Below are 19465 nucleotides of genomic sequence, written 5' to 3'. Positions count from 1 at the left end.
CAGGCTCACAGGAAGACCTCCTCCTCCCTCTGCTATTAAGATGCATGAAAATAACCCAAAGGCAAACATTTCAACAGAGTTCTCATGAATCTTTGGACCGAGGCTTGCTCAACAATGCTAATGCACAACACACATGAAATTAGGCTTGTTGTTGTTTAGTTGTGTCCGACTCTTTGTGACCCCATGGACCAGAGCACGCCAGGCACTCCTGTCTTCCACCGCCTCCCGCAGCTTGGTCAAACTCATGTTAGTAGCTTTGAGAACACTGTCCAACCATCTCATCCTCTGTCTTTCCCTTCTCCTTGTGCCCTCCATCTTTCCCAACATCAGGGTCTTTTCCAGGGAGTCTTCTCTTCTCATGAGGTGGCCAAAGTATGGGAGCCTCAGCTTCAGGGTCTGCCCTTCCAGTGAGCACTCAGGGCTGATTTCCTTCAGAATGGATAGGTTTGATCTTCTTGCAGTCCATGGGACTCTCAAGAGTCTCCTCCAGCACCATAATTCAAAAGCATCAATTCTTTGGCAATCAGCCTTTATGGTCCAGCTCTCACTTCCATACATCACTACTGGGAAAACCATAGCTTTAACTATACGGATCTTTGTCAGCAAGGTGATGTCTCTGCTTTTTAAGATAACCCAGGCATTAAAGAGGCATGTTTAGTTGATAGTTTCTTCAGTGCTGGCAAATCATGATTAGGTCTATACAATTTTTATGTTCAGAGTAGCCCAAGAAATTGACCTTTGCTTCAGAACCACAACCCCTTTCTAATATCCTAACGTGACCTTATGAAAGGCATTGTTTACAGAGACAAAGCAAAAATGATTTTCAAAAAGAAAAGAAGCTCTTTATAACAGAAATAAGCAGATATCCATAACAAATGATGATGCCACTAATGATAAATAAGAGGTCTGAAAGATGATAAATCAATTTCAGCTTTGTCAAAGAACATCAGAGTTTCATAATGTACTGAACAAGTATAGAGAATTTTTTGCAGATTTTATTAATAGGGAAATAAGCTCAGGTACATGTATAGCAAACTACAAATAATTAAGGTAGAAAAATAATTGTTTGATTCTTGATTCACATGCTAGAGTCATTAGGAAGCCTCAAGTAATGTCTGCAGGTATTCTCAGTAACTCTTCCACTTCTTCTTGTAATGCCTCGGCCTTTTCAGTCAGGAGCATCTGCATCCAAAAACAGCCATGTAAAGTCAAATTAACCTGATACAGTATAAGAAACATTTTTGAATGCATTGGTGTGTGTGTGGGGGGGGGGGGGGGAGTTGACAGTTCTCAGGATGATGTATATTTCATTCTCCTGTAGCGGAAAGAGACTCACAAAGACAAGATTAGTCTGATCCCTACAAAGGCTCACACATGCCAGTTTCCAACATGCTGGCACCTATTGGTAAAAACAAAACACAAAACAAAACAAAAACAGAACCAAGGAAGGGGTTATGCAGATGAATAGGAAGGGCTTGATTCTCAGTGGCTATGGTCTCCAGGAGCAAGGGCTAGACTTGACCCTCACTCTTATGGCATCTCCAACTATATCTCTTTACTTTCTCCCATATTAGTGAAATCTTATTGTTCATAATGACTTAAGAAGAGCCTGCTGGATCAGGCCAGCATCCTGTTCTCACAGTGGCCAAACAGATGCCTGTGGAGAAACCAGCAAGTCGGATCCGAGCACAGGAGCATTCAGTCCTATGCAAAAAGCAGACGTTCATTTTTATGCACCCAATTTCTGGTTAAAGAACTGCATCGCAAAATTGAGAGAAGTGCAAATTTAGAAGGATAATTGTGTCTCGGTTGGCATATTGGTTTGAAAATGTGCAGATTAGACCGTTCCCCATTAAGATTCATAATTTACACCCCCATTCCTGTTGATGCTTTTCACAAATTTTACTTGCCTTTGCAGATGAAACGATTTGCCTAGCTTGGCTTCTGGACAAATGCTCAATTGTCTTCACCAGCACGTCCGGATTTGCATTAGCCAAGTGTGCTAAAGTTTTATACCCTGAGTTGTAGAGTTGCTTGGCTCGAGCCTGAGAAAGTGGACAAAAGGCTAGTTTAAAAAAGAGGTGGCAACAAATCTATTCATCATCACCACCACGCCGCTAGTCTCTATCAACCTGTCATATTTCTAGTTACCGTTTCTGATCACTAAATCTTTCATCAAAACAGCCCTTTTTGTATAGTAGCTCTGTATATTGGTCGAGATCTTTCACCACCTCAACGCACACTAGCCTCAGTAAGATTTATTGGGCCCTATGATAAACACGGAAACAAATGTGTTTGTTTAAAATTTAGGGCTTTTGGAAACATTTATTCTGTTATTCCCATGTACGAATGCTTTATGGTTTGTATTTTGAGCACATACACATGTAAAAAGGCAAAGGGACCCTTGACAATTAGGTCCAGTCGCGGACGACTCTGGGGTTGCGGCGCTCATCTCGCTTTATTGGCCGAGGGAGCCAGCGTACAGCTTCCGGGTCATGTGGCCAGCATGACTAAGCACTTCTGGCGAACCAGAGCAGCGCACGGAAACACCGTTTACCTTCCCACCAGAGTGGTACCTATTTATCTACCTGCACTTTGGCGTGCTTTCCAACTGCTAGGTTGGCAGGAGCAGGGACCGAGCAATGGGAGCTCACCCCGTCATGGGGATTTAAACTGCCGACCTTCTGATCGGCAAGTCCTAGGCTCTGTGGTTTAACCCACAAGCGCCACCTGCGTCCCACATACACATGTACTAAGAAGATATTTAAAATATTGCACCAGCCGCTAAGCTTTAACTTTTCAATCCAGCATTTTATGTGGGGTTGCAATATCACTCCTGTATAGAGATGATGCAGTAGGTCTATTTAACAGCAAAACTTACTGAGGAAAGCTTTCAACTTTAGAAAGCTCAGTTCAGGGCCATCTCCAATCTGTCTAGTCAATTTCCATAAAAATACTTTCATAAAAAATGACACCAGAGAACTTTGGCTCCATTGGCCAAGTTTATTTTGTCCTCCGTCTTGTACTGAAGATGTGTTTGCTGCTCAGGGTGCTTTGCAACACATACTTCACAATCATACTGCAATGGTACACAATTTACAATTCCAAGACACCCCTTTTACTTAATGCATTTATATACACTGTTTTAAATATGTACCCAGGGTGGTGTTGACAGCTGTGCAGCTACAATTAATGGTGCATAAAATAACCAAAAGAACACAGAGTTTGAATAACTTCCTACAGCAAAAAACCGCAATCATTCACTATGACATATCAAACAGCAGCAAAGATCTGTTCCTGTACTGACCCCTCCCAAAGGAACATCATCTCACAAGCTAACATGGCAAAATGAGACTTGCTGGAGCGATGGGTCAGAAGCATAGGAATGCAAAGCAGGAAACTTCTGCTGCAGGAATTATGTTTTTTTCAGAGCTTGCAAATGTGCTGCTCTTTTGCTGGGTAATAAAACCCTGCTTCCCTGGAAAAGAGAAAGCTGTACCAATCTCAGGTAGTAACAGTTACTTTGAGGGATTTTTTACAAACCATCTTTAAATTCTGCTTGGATTTGTTTGCTGAAAGAATACAGGCGTACCTTGTTTGCGACTGGGATCCGTTCTGGAGCCTCGGCCGCTAGCCAAAAAGAATGCAGGGCAAAGTGCCGCGTCTGTGCATGGAGTGGTTTGCGCTTCTGTGCATGTGTGAGCAGCAAACCTGGAAGTAACCGGTTCCGGTACTTCTGGGTTTGCCGTGGACGTTTGCCGGAATGGACGCTAGACAAGGCGGACGTTCGCAGAGGTATTACTGTAGTTATTCTGGTTTGTTACGCATATACTGACCTCTAAAACTCCTGCCACCTCCATAAGAGGGATAAGCTCTGCCTTAACACAGTAAGTTAGTCTCTTGGTAAGTTCTGTCAAGAGAGCTTTATAAACCCAAAATTCATTCAGCTCCTGTAAAAATAAAACATAATTAAAAAAGTTAGGAAACCCTCGTCGTTCAGTCTGGACACTGAGGTCCAGCTCCGAGGGCGAGAAGTGAGGTTACAGGGAACCAGGCAGAGGGCCTTCTCGGTAGTGGTGCCTGCCCTGTGGAACGCTCTCCCAGCAGATGTCAAGGCAATAAGCAACTATCTTACTTTTAAAAGACATCTGAAGGCGGCCCTGTTTAGGGAAGTTTTTAATGTTTGATGCTGTATTGTATTTTTAATATTCAGTTGGAAGCCGCCCAGAGTGGCTGTGGAAACCCTGCCAGATGGGTGGGGTATTATAATAATAATAATAATAATAATAATAATAATAATAATAATAATAATAATAATAAACTTTTGCCTGTCCATTTTTGTCAAAAAATTGTCTACCAAAATCCTGCCAAATTTCTGCAAGAGGAAACAGTGGAAGGTCACTGGAACAGATTCCTTGGGTACCATCTTAAAATGCAATGATTCAATAGCAATAGAAGGAGCTAACAGTTGACTAATGTCAATGTGGTCCTTTTTAAGTTGATTTTTTAATTGAAACATGTATGAAAATACTGTCATAAAAGCACAATGAACTGGTTATTTATTCTCAGCTTCTCCACATGCAAGTTAAGTAAAACAGAATGAGCTGAATGTCGACTATTTTTAAGAAATGCAACTTTAATCAGTTCTGGAATTTGAAAGGGAAGCTGCGTGAACAATTTGGAAAATCTGAAGTAAAAGAAGTTTCTGAGCAACATTTCTGTGTTCCATCAATGAAGTATTCAGCTACTATACATTACCTCACAAAAATGTAGAACTGAGGAGGAGAACGAAGCAGCTGAATTAAGAAGGGTTTGAATGAATCCTCGTGATATGTTGAATTTTTCTGCCACCTCCCATACGTTGTTCACTTTTAACAAAGCATGAAGAACCAAGGACAAGTAGAGTCTACTGGCTGTGCCAATGTCCACATCCTAAAGGAATATGGAGTATAATTAGAAATTGAAGACACAATCCAATGGAAAAATTGTTTGAATCTTTCAAGTTATCTGAAATAGTGGAACACTCTTACAATTTTAAATTCATCCATTTCTGAGGCTATCTAAACCATGAAATGCAACATAAGAGGCCACACAAGACAATTTCCAGCTAGGAATTTCAGAAACAAGTAGTCCCAAATATGACAACAAATAAGCTTTAGTATGACTCTAATATGATGCTTTTCCGCCATTCATGTGCAACTAATTTCTGATCTACTTAATGTTAAGGTACTCAAAATTTGAATCCAATCGTTTATGACCAGCTCCAAGAAAGGAATCACAGAAGCTCCCCTGAATTCACAATTTTGCTGGATAATCCATTCCCACAGTTATCTTTAGACATCTGAAATAAGAAATCTTCCTCTTACCATTCTGACAGCTTGTCCAGATGCCTTTTTGGTAATAAAGCTCTCCGGAACACCAACAATCTCTGCTACTTGTTGTTCTGCTGGACTTAGCTGACTGTACTAAAAAGCAGAATTAATCTCAGATCTAAAGAAAATTTACATTCTGCAGAAAACACAGGGCATGCTCTGCGCCTTGTGAGAGACATAGGAGAGTGGCACTGGACTCAACTGTACAGTGTTCTCCTCCCACCACCCAAACTTGGCAAGAGAGCAGAGATATGTGCACACTGCATCACCGCAGGGAATCTCTGGGAATGAGAGGATCCTCCATGAACCCTCCAAGTTCTCTTGCCTTGCCTGGGTGCTAGTTACTCAAATCATGCACGTGCTGGGCTATGGGAAGAAGAGTCCCGTGACGTTAATTTCTAAAGGCAGTTGCTGCACGCGAAATGAAAAACTTCAGACGTGTGACAGATAAAACACTCTTGGGGTATACTGCAAAAAATTCACTAGCTGCACATAAGTTTCAATATCTGCCTTATAACAAATAATAATAATAATAATAATAATAATAATAATAATAATAATAATCCCTCCCCAGCCAACGGGCTCAGGGCGGCTAACAACCAATAATAAAAAACAAGTTGAATGAATACAACTTAAAAAAACAAGATGAAAATACAACATTAAAACATTAAAATGCAGCCTCATCACAGGAGGAGAAAGGAAAAAAGAAATGCAAAAAGAAAAAGAAAAACCCAGGAGTTTAATGTTAAAAGGTCTGGATCCTGCATGTATCTGAGCATAATTTATTCCCTAGGATATTTAAGACCCCATGTGCACAAGGAACAACTTTAGCTGTTCCACTGAAGCTGACAAGAAAGCCTTGTGCTTGCTAAGTTCAGAAAAAGAGAGGAAGGCTCCCAGGGATGCTATGTAAAGATATAAAAATCTTCTTGTTGCTGGATATTTTTTTTAAAAAAGGTTACCTGTCTAAAATAGATCATCCAGTTTGGGCTACACTGCAAAACCATACTGTATGGTGTTGTCAGGTAGATTAAATGTAGGCAACTTTCAAGGATGAGCCCCTCAAGGCCTTTCTTCAAGTCTGCATAGAGCGTGTCACAGTACGCCAAATCAACAGAACCTAAGGTGTAATAAAAAGGTAGACATCATACAATGGCCCACATTGTGCAGATCTGATCTTCAGAATTTGATGAGACATTTCAGCATGTCAACATGTTGGAAGACTCTTAAATGCTCACTACCCTTTCAGGGTGGCCAACCACTTGCTCTTCTTAGCAGGAAGCGCTGTCACCTCAAACTCCATATTTGATCCCCACAAACCAGGCCCAGCAGAGCTCTCCTTGATTCAAGGGGGCATCGGTTCTGTGGGAAAGTAGCCTTTCCTTATGTCTATGACATTCCACACTAAACTCATCACTATCATGGACATGCTTACAAGCATTGTAGAATACACAGTGTTGCTTTGTTTTTCCCATACCTATCTAGTTGGCTGCTCTGCTTGAAAAGATTGCTGAACAGAATGCTTTTAAGTCTGATCCATGTAGCTTACATGCAGATTGAATTTGTGGAGTACTGGGAAATTGCAGTTCCCTTGCAATACGCACCAGGAACATGTTTTACCTATTAATGTTTCCTTCCACCCCAATCTGACAGTCGGACAAGGTCTGAATGTGATTAAACTACAAAAGGAGGATAATATTTGGGGGGCAGAAATGAGAAGCTAAAGAGATACTGGATTTATTTTTATACATCCATACAAAATCAGTAGTTGAGCTGGGAACTGAGATCCATCTTGGCCAGGCTAAGACATTTTGATGAGTGAAGTGAAAATCGAATCGAATCAAATCAAATCCCTTTTCACTTCAGAAAAAGATACAGGCAGCAACCATTTTGCATGGAGGGTCCATTTTTTGTCCCTGCATGCGTCGGCAGAGTGAGCATAAGCCCACCCTGCCCCATTCTTCCCTCTTCCGGGTCCCGTGCATCAGCAGATGCACACAAAATGGTCACTATCTGTAGCTATAAATTAAAATTATGGAGATTTCCTGCCCCCTAATTGCAGTCAGAATCCGATTCAAGGTAGCCACTTCATTCTGCCTGCTTGTAAGACTGGCCTTGTGTGACTGTATTTTAATAGATCCCATAGGAAGGTTTTATACCTTTGTAAGTGGCTTGACCCAACCTAGTGATAACTAGAATTTGTCCACCATCACAGCTTGTATTATCTTTTAGGAGTCCATTTTGTTTCAGCCCTTGCAATACTTCCGTAGTTACATCCCGGAGGCTTTTTCCTTCAGGCAGAAGCTGTGGCTGGACACTAAACAAGGTTAGTTGCATGAACTGGAAAACCTCTTCAGGACTGGTTGCTATCTGTAGTGGAACACAACAGGACAAACGAGAGTATACAAAGACTAAAAAATACTAAAAAAAAAGAGTTTGGTGTTTCGTTATTCTACCTGAAACTTTCCCTCCCCTAATCAGTCTTCTTAATACAATCAACCAGTTTTAAGGTTTCAAAATTACCTTTAATCCAACCAATGATAAGATTAAACTCCGGATACCCTTGTTGAACTCAAGCAGGAGATTGCTGTAACAGCTTTCCAGAGGGCTGTATACTAACTTTTGAACCTTAAAAAAAGAGCAACAGCTATGTGAATGCAAGTTATAAAATATGGCATATTTGTACCTAATGTTTCCTAAAAGATTATCTTCTCCATTATGTCCTAACAAGATCTCCCCAAGATCTGCACTACTTTAACCACTGCATTTGTGAATCAACTGCCCTGTTCTGTAATGCCTTACAAATCAAGTCATTTGCAGCTAGGAGTAGCATCTTCTCCGAAACTTCATGTTTATGGAATGACCTCTTTCTCGGGGAGTGGCTGTGACTATATAATGTCCATCTATTAATGAAACCTTTGGGCAGTAACAGCTCTTGGCTCTTTACAACTCCTTTTGAGTTTTTAGGATGCATGATAGTTTGCCCTGTCTTCTGCTGTTGCATTTGCATTTTAAAAATTGTGGGTTTGCTCTGCTTGACTACAGCTTTAAATGCTGGTTGTAATCTGTCTTGAGCTATTTTGGAAAGTTATAAAAGTTTTAAATAAAAACAAACAAAAAGGATACAGAACAGAGCTATTCTCAGAGGATGCTTCCCATATCTACAGATCTATTCCTCTTCAAATTTATTGGGGGTAGTTTTCAATGCTAGTCCTACTCAGAGTAGATCCATCAAAGTTAATGGACATGATTAACTTGTGTTCAGTAATTTCAGTGAGTTTACTCAATGTAGAACTTAGCTGAATACGACACAGCCTTTTTCAGTGGTGACTTAAGACTACAATTTGGCATTTGTTTAACAGATAAGAAAGCAATTATTTCAGCTGTATATACCTTAACAATGCATATGTTTCATATTTTAAATATGTGGATTTATAATCAGTATTTTATTTTTTCATATATCACATTTTTGTTACAGAATGCTATCTACCCAAAGCCCATGCAGGCAGGCAGTTTATCTTATAAAACATTTTCTAAAGTCAGTATGTTATGTTACTGAGTGGTGATGCTATTTTATGATGAGATATCATTGGTTTTCAAAATGAGGTACTGGCCTTGCTTAACTTATAATATAAGAAAAAGGGTCTTTAAATATACTTCCTGAAAGGATGATCAAATTATTTCAGAGCATGCTTACATTTAAAAATTTGACCATCACCCCATATTACGCAATTGACTTATACTGAAAATCAATTTTTTTTTTTGCTTAAGTTACAGTACCAGATTCCGGTCTTTCTCTTGCGCGATAAGAATGCTTTCACCAGCTTTGTCAATACCGGCACGGCCAGCTCTGCCTATCATCTGTTTATACTGGTTTTTCTTCATGAATTCTGTTGCAACATATGGAGCTCTTAAAATGACCCTGTGGAAACATTGAGAATGTGTTTTAATTATTGTATATAATGTTCAAAGAGTTTGATTTTTTAAAAAAGTATTACTAAAATGAAGAAAACAAAATGCATCAGATTGTTGGAACCCCAACATTCCTCAGAATTGTTACAGTGCATACAGTTATACAAATTTTTATACCATAGCAACTTTTGACCTTGGAGCACCTTTTATTTCTGAAATATGCTCTAAAGGCATGTAAGAATCTGCCCAACATTGCATGCAACAGGGGACACAGCAACAGTATCCTTAATAGCCAAACTCTAGAATTCCGTTATGTTCTCTGCCTGCTGCTACTGAGAGAATAAAGAATAGTTAGACCAAAAGACAAGTATGCTACATCCAAGTACTGTAACTTGATTTAGATTTAATCATAGAATTTTGTAGTTGGAAGGAACCAAGAGGGTCATCTAGTCCAACCCCTTGTGATGCACGATTTGTCCAACATAGGGCTCAAACCCACAATTCTGAGATTAAGTCTCATGCTCTACCGACTGAGCTATCCTCAGAATTAATGAGTAGGCAGCAGCTGAGCAGCAAAGGACACACCTGAACAGTTCCTTGAGGGACACTAAAATCATCAAGACTAATCCTGCAAATTCCGTTCCTTCTTCATCATTGCCAGAAGTGCTTCAAGGAGGAATCATTGAAGAGTGAAATGAGACTGGAAAGGGAAGTTACTCGCTATCTCTAGTACTATACTGGTCACACGTGAGCCCATGCAATAGGAACTACAGAGCATCTTCACACCAGACCCTGAACGCAGGCCTAGTACATACCAACGACAAATAAGGGGGTAAATCTGTTTCTGCAAATTATCACTTCAGACTCCTGCATTTCTTTTGTGTATGGGAGGAGGGAAGGGGGCTCAGAGGACAAAATGTTCTATGTAAAAACATTTCCCTGCATACAGAATGCTAGCACGTCAGGAAAAGGTCCCTGAGCTCTCGTTTTCTGGTCAGCTTCCGATGCCCTACTGGACCCCTGCCTCTGGCTTCATGCTCCTGAGTGAAGGAAATGTTAAAATCTGTTCCATGCTCCACATGATAAAAACAGAAAGACGCAACATTTCTTAAAGATTAACCTTCGAGCTGGCAGGTTAACCCCAGCAGCAAGGGTAGAGGTGCAGGTAAGGAGACAGAGGATTCCTGAAGAGTAAGCTTCCTCTATTCGTTTTCTTTCCTCACTGGTAAGGCCACTATGGTGATAGGAGATTCCATATGGAATTGTTTGCTTCAGTACTGGGCAAAGTCTTCCATTGCAGATGTTTCTCAAATCTGTAAGAAGATTGTGTTTTTCTTTCTCCTTCAACTTTTTATAGTCTCTAGGAAAGAAAAGTACATTTAGATTATGTTTGCATACCAACCATCTTGGCTATTCCGCCTGGCTTTCAATTTGAACTTAGCCTGATCTTTTATTCCCCTTCCTTCCTTCCCCCTTTTTATGAAGATTACCCGCTCTGGGATCCCACAGCTAATTCTCCCCTGGTCTCCTCGCTGGCCCAAATAGGACTAATTTAGCCAGCTAGCCCTGGTGATCATCTAATGTTTATCGGATGGATTTCCCCCCTAAATTGATTTTTGAATTCGGAATTTATTGTTATTCATGTTTTATACTGTATTTTATGCTGTTTTCTGTTGCATCAACTAAGTGCTTTAACTTTGTTATTAGCTGCCCTGAGCCCGGTTTTCTGAACCGGGAAGGGTGGAGAATAAATAAAAATAAATTTATTTATCTATTTATTATGTGTCACACAGTGCTAAATTATTCCTAGTCTCTCCCTTTCTCCATCAACATTACTGCCACAACACAGAATTATATGGTACTTCAGAGGTTGTTATTCTGGACACAATAGTACGATCACACCCTGAAGTACTCAACAGTTTGCTCAAGCTGCAGATATAATCCTAGTGTTATACATGATCCTGTTTGATCAATGCATACCATTCTGATCACTCTGCTTGCAAAGTGAAGGAACAGGCCTCTGCACCAACATTAGTAAATTCTGAGGTTAATTGTAAACATGCCAATCAAGTAGTTATACAGCATCCAGGAAGCATACCTGTTCAAGTGCTTGCAAATCATTTCTGCTACATTTTCACAGTTCTTTTTAGTGGGACAGAAGACAAGGCAGGAGTACTTTGGAATAACTTCCGTCACCAGTGCAATAAGGTGATCAGGGTCAGTCTTCTGCAGACCAGTAGAATACTAAAAGATAACACAGTTTTGTTTCTGTTCTGGATAACTTTGTTGTGCTTCAGTTAATCAAAATACTTATACAAAACCTCAATGTATTTGATGTTACAAACTTATTCATGACTGAAGCATCCGTTTTAAATTGTTGCCTTAAATGAAAAAATAAATACACCCATTTCTTTTGTCATTTTAGTATCCCCCACCTAAGGATACTAGAATCAGGACCATACATTCTCTGCTGGTAAAATACACACATATCAAACATTCTCTGTAAACAAAGTAAGCAATTCTGTTACTACTACTATTACTGTCTAGACTGATTTGCATTTTTAGAGCCAATTGTTTTTGTTAGACACAAGGAAGAACATGTTGAAGCATATTACTTTAACTGGCTATGGATAAATGTTAAAGAAAAACTTTTTATGCTTATTGACATTACCTTGAAATTAAGAAGACGTGAAAATCTAAAGCCATCTTCCGCTTTGTTATCAACTTCATAGATTGTGTCTCGTATTTTTACATATTCTTTCAGTTCTACCTATATTTTTAAAATGTACATAGAATAATCAGATTATGACTTCTATTGAGAAAAAGCTATACTGCGGATGTAATGTGGAAGGCATTTGAAAAGAGAAGAGTAGCTTATTTTATTTTATTTTTAAATGCATTATTCTTTTTGCCTTTCCTAAAAATCACAAATACTGTAAATTGAAACACTTTCTTGAATTATGGTGTCGTGGCTTTTACATTTTATAAGGTATTTTCCTTATGACTTGTTTTACAAAGAGGAATCCGTAAACTCATCTTTGCCATAATAGTGATTAGAAGGTAACATATTTTAAAGAAATTTGACCATGCAAAGCTAAACATTTGAAAGGCTAATGATGAATGACTGTCAAATTAAATGCCTGGAAAAAACAACAAATACCACTTTTCACCAAATTAGTTGCCTAAAAAGCTCAGAAAGGAAAAATGCCTTCTCGTCCCTTCAGCTAGTTCAAACTGGTCAATATGCAACATTTACCTCTAAGAAAGTCAACAAGTTCTCTAGTCAAATACATACTGGTCTGAAATTACTGGTGTAATATTCCGCTTTCAGGAATTGCTGCAGATCTCCAACGTTATTTAAAGTTGCACTCATTCCAATGATCTGAGTGGTTTCTATACAAAATATAGCAACATACTTTGAAATATTACCCTCAATGTATCATAGAAGAATAGTAAAGGAAAGTCATAGTATCTCATATTTCAAATAGAACAAGACAATCACTTTCTTCATTAGATAAATAGCAAGAGCAGCATCAACCTCATAATCACCCTTTTTGACTAATTGCACTGGATATTGTTGAGACTGACACACAAAATGCAGCCCTGGATAACTCTAAGCTGAGGTGGCAAAACTTCCTAAGTCTACAGTTACATAATAAAGTATTTGTATATCTGAGGCTGCAATGGTACCGTATTTTTTGCACCATAACACTCACTTTTTTCCTCCTAGAAAGTAAGGGGAAATGTCTGTGCGTGTTATGGAGCGAATGCCTGCGGGTGGCGGCGGGGGGGGGGGGGGAACTGTTGCAGTCATGAGCAGAGGATCTATGGTTCCCCTTCCTTCCCTCCTCCATGGTTACAAAGCATGGATCCACATGGATCCTCAGGATTTTTGCATTGGGCTACTCCAAACTCACTGTCAGATCACATGTCTGTGGCCACAGCATGAACCACAAAAATCATATATCCACTATTTCGTTTAGAATATTTTTTTTCTTGTTTTCCTCCTCTAAAAACTACGTGTGTGTTATGGTCTGGTGCATGTTATAGAGCGAAAAATACGGTATTCAGATTAACTGGGGAATAATTTCAGTGGAAATGAGTGGGACTTGCTGCCAAAATAAGCAGACAAAACAGAGCTATCCCTATCATGAAGCAGAGTGAGGCAGCTGCCTCAGCCAGCAGTGGCTGTTCTTCCTAAGACCCATGACTGTACCTTTCTGTTGAAGGAAAGAGCTCTCCTTGCTACATAGCCTGTTGCCTCCCATGCTCCTTCCATCCTAGGGTGTAGCTTGAAAAGGTCAACAAAACAAAAGATAAAGAGGGTACTTTTTATCACATGTGGTGGAGCTGCCCCAAGGTGAAAGACTTCTGGGAGAAGATTTATAATGAATTGAAAAAAATGTTGAAATATACATTTACTAAGAAACCAGAGACCTTTCTTCTTGGAATAACAGGTTTGGAATTGCCCAAGAAAGATGTTAAATTATTTTTGTATGCCTCAACTGCTGCTCAAATTTTATTAGCTAAGAAGTGGAAAACACAAGATGTGCCAACAGTGGAAGATTGGCAGTTGAAGATGATGGACTTTTCGGAGCTAGCCGACCTGACTGGAAGAGTTTGTGACCAGAAGGAGGAGGATTACCAAGAAGAATAGACGAAATTTAAAGACTATTTAGTTAAATATGTTAAGTTAAATTAATTGGAGAAGCTTGCAAATAACAGAAAGGCTTAAGATTTAATCAGGTAATGGGATGAATTAGTATGTTTAATACTGAATTGGAAAGGAAAACAAAAAGATGTTAAGTGATTAAGTTAATTTTATAAGAATAGTGGTTTTGGAAAACTGTTAAAATGATATACACTGAAATTCAACCAGGGGGAGACGAGGAAGTCACTTAACAATGTTACTAAGTTTGGTTTAAATACGGTAGAGATTTATGTTTGTTTATTTATTTAAAAAACATTTGGAAAATCAATAAAATTTTTGAAAAAGAAAAAGAAAAGGTGAACAAAACAAACCTCAGTATATACAGATAGGCTACTTGATTCATTTAATTTGTATTTCTCTTTACCATCTTGAAATAATTTTAAACTTCATGTTGCCAGTGTTGTTTGATGTTTTATTTTGTGTAGCTAACAGCTGCCAACTAACGCTCTCTGAGTGGCTCACAAAAATTAAGAATAAAATAAAAATACAAAATACAAAACAATACAAGAGGAATATATTTTATGTTTCCTGGGGTCTGGGGGCTTGAGATGAAAAATAAGCATTTAAAACACTTTACATGTTGAAATATACTATTACACAGACAAATTACATACGTTTTTAGAAACGGCACAATTGATGCAGCTATTATTTGAGTCCAAGACGTGCAGAAATTACTTACTGCTTGTATAAAGAATCTTTGCAAGAGTCATTTCTAGAACAGCTCCACGACTTCCTTCTCCAAGCATGTGCAACTTGAATTAAAGAAAGGTGTAAGGAGATTATGAGAGTAGGAAAGAATCAGAACCCAAAACTTTAAGAATGTTAAAATGAGATCAGATTTCTTTGGCATACGTGCTGCATTTTGACCCACTTCCCTCTTTAAAGCTATAGGCTTGGTTCTATGGCATAGTGTAGGGAGACCAATTAATGTCAGTCTTAAAACACATTTTTATATTTTGTGCTGGTTACAATTGAATGCAAGCATGTGTAATACTACTAGTTACCAATACAGAGTCTTGAATATATTTCAACCAATTAGGGATTATTTAAAAAGCCAAGTGCCCATTAATATAAATAAGTAGCACAGTGCAACAAGTTTGAATTTATAAATAAATTAAAAGCATTTAAAAATAGTTTCAGGAGTTTTATAACAAACCTCATCAACCACAACTAGACCCAGGTCACCAATTCGCCCAGTTTCAATCAAGGAATTCACTAGGGTGTGCCCTCTTTCAATAGTAGCAATGTACAGAGATTTCTTAAGCCTTCTTTTGATTGGAGGAATCCTTCCTCTACTTCCTGCATATTCTTCAACCAGAAAACCTAGTTCCATTCCAAAACCCGACAAACCAGCAACCTACCATATGCAGTAAATAAACAATAAAAACACAACTGAGAATTCTTTTTTTACAAGTATTATCAAAATTTTATACCAGTAACATGTTTGCAAGTAGCTTATAATAGAGACCAGCTGCTGCAGGCAAGCTTTATTTCACAGCTATTTTTATAAGGGTTCAGTGGCACTACAGCTCAAAATCAGTAAGTAAAATATCAACTGTCAAATGAAGAATGCCTGTCCAGTGCTGTGCTCATTTCCTCAGAAGTGAATCCCACAGAATTCAGTAATTCCAGTTAAGGAGCACCTACCTGCAAAAAAGAGCTTTAAAAGAGCTTCCTAGGGCTCCCACACTTCATCTTTAGACTGATCACATGCAGATCCCCACCGTTTAACCACCATCCACTTATTTCCCCCTCTCCCACTCGTTTTATCACTAGCCTGATTAAGAGTACTGGAGAAAGCTTGCACACTATTTGGGGGCATTTTTATTGGCCTGGTCATCCTAATATGGATTTTGGAACTCCCAATTAAGTGTGTACAGGGTTGCAGCCTATCACTTTCAGCAATCTATGCAAAAAAGCTGAAGCATACTACAAGGATGTATATGGATAAAAAGCCTATTATTTCCACACCTTCTCCTGGACTATAGCCACGTATGGTAGGATCATTAAAACATCCATTTGTTTGCAGAGTAATTCTTGAAGAATTAAAATTTCAGCTACAAGTGTTTTTCCACCGCTGGTTGGCAAGGAGTATATTAAATTCTTTCTCTGCTGCAGGGATTCTAACGTTAAACAAGCATGCTGCCAGTCTGTAAAAATAAGAAGACAGGTGTTACCCTTCTATTCAGTGATTAAAGATCAAAATAAGAGTCTTTTGGAATTCTGCAAATTGTTCACTAAACAGGACCATTATTGGTCAATTTGTTAGAGGATGGTGCTGATAATTCCAAGGTTACAGGTTCAATTCCCATATGGGACAACTGTGTATTTCTGCATTGCAGGGGGTTGGACTAGATTATCCTCAGGGTCCCTTCCAACTCTATGATTAGCACAGAATTTAATACTACAACAAGCAGTACAGTGGTATTACCATAAAGTTTGTCAATTCCTCTGAACTCTGCTAGCAGCTCCTTGACCTTGGTTGGCAATCCATAAAATGGACCAATGTCAACAAAGGAAGCACTGTGAGTTCTCTCAGCAACCCCAATCTCTTCAGATACAACAGCCTCTTTGAGTTGTTTGCTTTTAGACACCAGTGAAGCAGGAGCTCTTGCATTTTCAGTCATTGCACTTTTGAGGTGATCTTTGAGACTCCTCCTCCTTGGTTCAGACAAAGAACTTGTAGATGGTTCACTACCTTTTTCAACATTTTCTGTATCATGACAATGAGGTACGTCTGAAATCTTATCAGGACTTTGATTCCGGTGATAGGCTCTTTCTTTTACATTTGTCATTTTGTGAGGATGAATCAAGCATTCCTCTGATTGTTTAAGAAATAAAAGCTGTGATGATGGCAGGTTTTCTAGACTATCACCATGAGGATCTAGGCTGCTATCCTTCTGTTCTTTCATAGTGCTTAAAAAATCATATTTTCTTCTGCTTCTGGAGTCGGTGGTTGATTCTGGAATTGGCAATATCTGTTCTATATTCTTAGCATTTTGTAGCTGAACATCTCCACATACTGGCTCGACATAAGTATTGCAATCTAGGATTTTAATATCCAGGACACCATCAGTGGACTTCATGCATCTTTGCTCTAGGTCATGTACTTCAGCTAACAAAGAGTTGTTGCCAGAAAAACTGTCATAGTCCCCAAACAATTCAACTTCACTGTCAAGATACTGCAAGAAATAAAAATCCGAATGAGTTTTTATAATATTTAGCATTTACATTACCTTAGAGAGTTTAATGCACTGCAGACACATTATCTCAATAGCCCTTATGGCAATCTATTAAGGTAGAAGAGTAATATTATTCTCACTGTTCAGAAGGTGAACTAAGACATAATTTATCAAGGACCATCTAATGAGATTTTGCATGAGACGAGTTATTGTTATTGGCTCTGTGTCATTAGCAGCATTCAAAAGTGGGAAATTAAACAGCAAAAATTTCCCTGTCTCATGCTTTAAAAGCTTCCTATGTTTAGCTTGCTTCAGGTTATTTTTAGAAGAGCATAAAAAATGATGGCAGTTCTACTAAGATTTACAAGACAATGAAACGTGAATCTGGTTCAAAAACTGACAAAATTCACGTAATATACACTAGTTTTTTCAAATTAATGTTTAAATTAGATGGATTCCAACGGTAAAATGCATAGCACAGGTTTGTTTCATCTGCCAAAAAGCCAATTAGCCTCCACAATCACTGTCAAAATTTTGAGCTGGAAGGGCTTGGAAAACATTAATCTGGATTCCTTTCTACATTGGAAGCTGGCTCATACTGAATCACAGTCCCTTGGCTTCACCTAACTCAGTATTACAACCGACAGGCAGTGGCTATCCAAGATTTCAGAAAGAAGCTCTTCCCAGCCCCACCTGGAGATGTCAAAAGCTTGAAACCTGCATGCAAAGCAGGTGCTGTACCACTGAGCAATGGCCCTTGCCCTTTGGGGAAACGTCACAGAAAGGCAAACAGGAACACAACACAGGAGATCCTCCTCCTCGGCTTGGCTCCCCCTTGCCAAATCCCACCCATGTCTCCCAGAGCCAAGGCGAGGGCCACCCCTTCCTGCTGCACTTTTGAGAAGGGCCACATACACTGACAGAACAAGAATTCATACAGTGGTACCTCAGGCTAAGTACTTAATTCGTTCCGGAGGTCCGTACTTAACCTGAAACTGTTCTTAACCTGAAGCATCACTTTAGCTAATGGGGCCTCCTGCTGCTGCCGCGCTGCCAGAACACGATTTCTGTTCTCATCCTGAAGCAAAGTTCTTAACCTGAAGCACTATTTCTGGGTTAGCGGAGTCTGTAACCTGAAGCGTATGTAACCTGAAGCGTATGTAACCTGAGGTACCACTGTACTTCCAACCACAGTGCCGCTGCACCTAACAGGTGCATTGCGCTGGGTGGGAATTATCCCCGATGTCTTGAGTACACTCCGCGGAAGGTAGCAGGGAGCATCTCCTTTTGCATGCAGGTGGTCCCAGGTTCAAATCCCAGGTAGGGCTTGGAAACCTTGGAAAGCCAGTGCTGGTGGGTGAAGGTAGTATTGAGCATGACAGACAGACAGATAAATCCCTCTGCTCCTAAGCCCACAGGGGAAGGGCTGCAGCTTAAATGGTGGGCAGCACAAGGTCCCAGGTTCAAATCCTCCGCGGCTGCTCCTGGAAGGGCAAAGGCTTGCAACTCTGGGGATAAGCTGCCAGCCCGTGTAGGCAATACTGAGCTCGATGGATCTGTGGCCTGAGAGGAGGATGGGGCCCGGAGTCAATGTGGGTACCTCATCCTCCGGTTCTTCCTCCGCTTCCCCGGTGCTCAGCTTCTTGGGAGCCGGCGGGGAGCGGGAGGAAGTCCGGCCGCAGCTCCCCTTGCCTTCGCCAGGCTCGGCTCCCGGCCGCTGCCTTTTCTGCCGCCGCTCCCGCGCCCTCCTCACAGCGACCCCCTCGCCCTCCATCGGGCAGCGGCATAGCCTAGCACCGGGCTCCCCCGCCAAGCCGGCACCGGGCGAGGGGGCGGCAGAGGAGGAGGAGGAGAGAGCCGTTTTCCGTGAGGGGAAGCCCCGGCTCCATCGCCTCCCGTTTGCCTTCACCCCTCCGGACACAAATGGAACCGCCCAGCTCGCCTCACAGCCGCGTTCTTGCCCCTAGGAGGGCGATACCAACTGCTATAGAAAGAGGGGGATAGGAAGAGATATAGTTGACTCGAGGAGCTCCGCTTTTCCCCTCAACGGCTATAGTTCTGTAGGACATGGCATTACGGCGGCCTTCCGCAGCACCGGTGCCCTCTTGGACTACAACTCCCATCAGCCCCAGCGGAGGGCAGTTGTAATTTAAATCAGGGCAGTTGCAGTTTAAAATTCCCGATAGGCAAAGGCTGTGAGGGATATCTTTGCGTGATTAAACGTGTGTCTGCGGGGTGTTACGTCACTTCCCATTCATGAGCCCTTTGAAAATTCAGGAAACGGAAAA

At 40.3% G+C, this 19465-nt stretch overlaps 1 protein-coding gene and 1 long non-coding RNA gene across 3 annotated transcripts in view; one reads left to right on the top strand and one right to left on the bottom strand.

The window, feature by feature from the left end:
* The window catches only part of LOC310852912, a 101679-nt gene that overhangs the window by 74783 nt on the left and 7431 nt on the right, over positions 1 to 19465 (top strand). The gene's annotated exons all lie outside the window — the stretch shown is intronic.
* Positions 630 to 19444, bottom strand: HELQ (helicase, POLQ like). 2 transcript variants are annotated; one of them, XR_014568337.1, is made up of 18 exons: positions 18778 to 19444; positions 16427 to 17177; positions 15967 to 16145; positions 15152 to 15352; positions 14675 to 14747; positions 12580 to 12677; positions 11956 to 12054; positions 11383 to 11528; positions 10405 to 10644; positions 9153 to 9294; positions 7896 to 8000; positions 7532 to 7742; positions 6335 to 6492; positions 5367 to 5460; positions 4759 to 4932; positions 3837 to 3950; positions 1911 to 2045; positions 630 to 1182 (listed from the first exon to the last, which is right to left on the bottom strand). XR_014568337.1 is itself a non-coding variant. In XM_083756387.1 (18 exons), exons 1-18 carry the CDS (start codon positions 18949 to 18951, stop codon positions 1105 to 1107), a joined length of 3177 nt encoding a protein of 1058 aa, XP_083612513.1. In that variant the 5' UTR covers positions 18952 to 19444; the 3' UTR covers positions 630 to 1104. The 2 variants fall into 2 exon arrangements, 1 of the variants encoding a protein (XP_083612513.1); XM_083756387.1 differs by having other exon boundaries at positions 5367 to 5465.

Source organism: Podarcis gaigeae (assembly GCF_964106915.1).
Source record: "Podarcis gaigeae genome assembly, chromosome: 9".
NCBI lineage: Eukaryota > Metazoa > Chordata > Lepidosauria > Squamata > Lacertidae > Podarcis > Podarcis gaigeae.
Note: the sequence above shows the minus strand (reverse complement) of the source record. Positions and strands in the feature narration are given on the sequence as shown.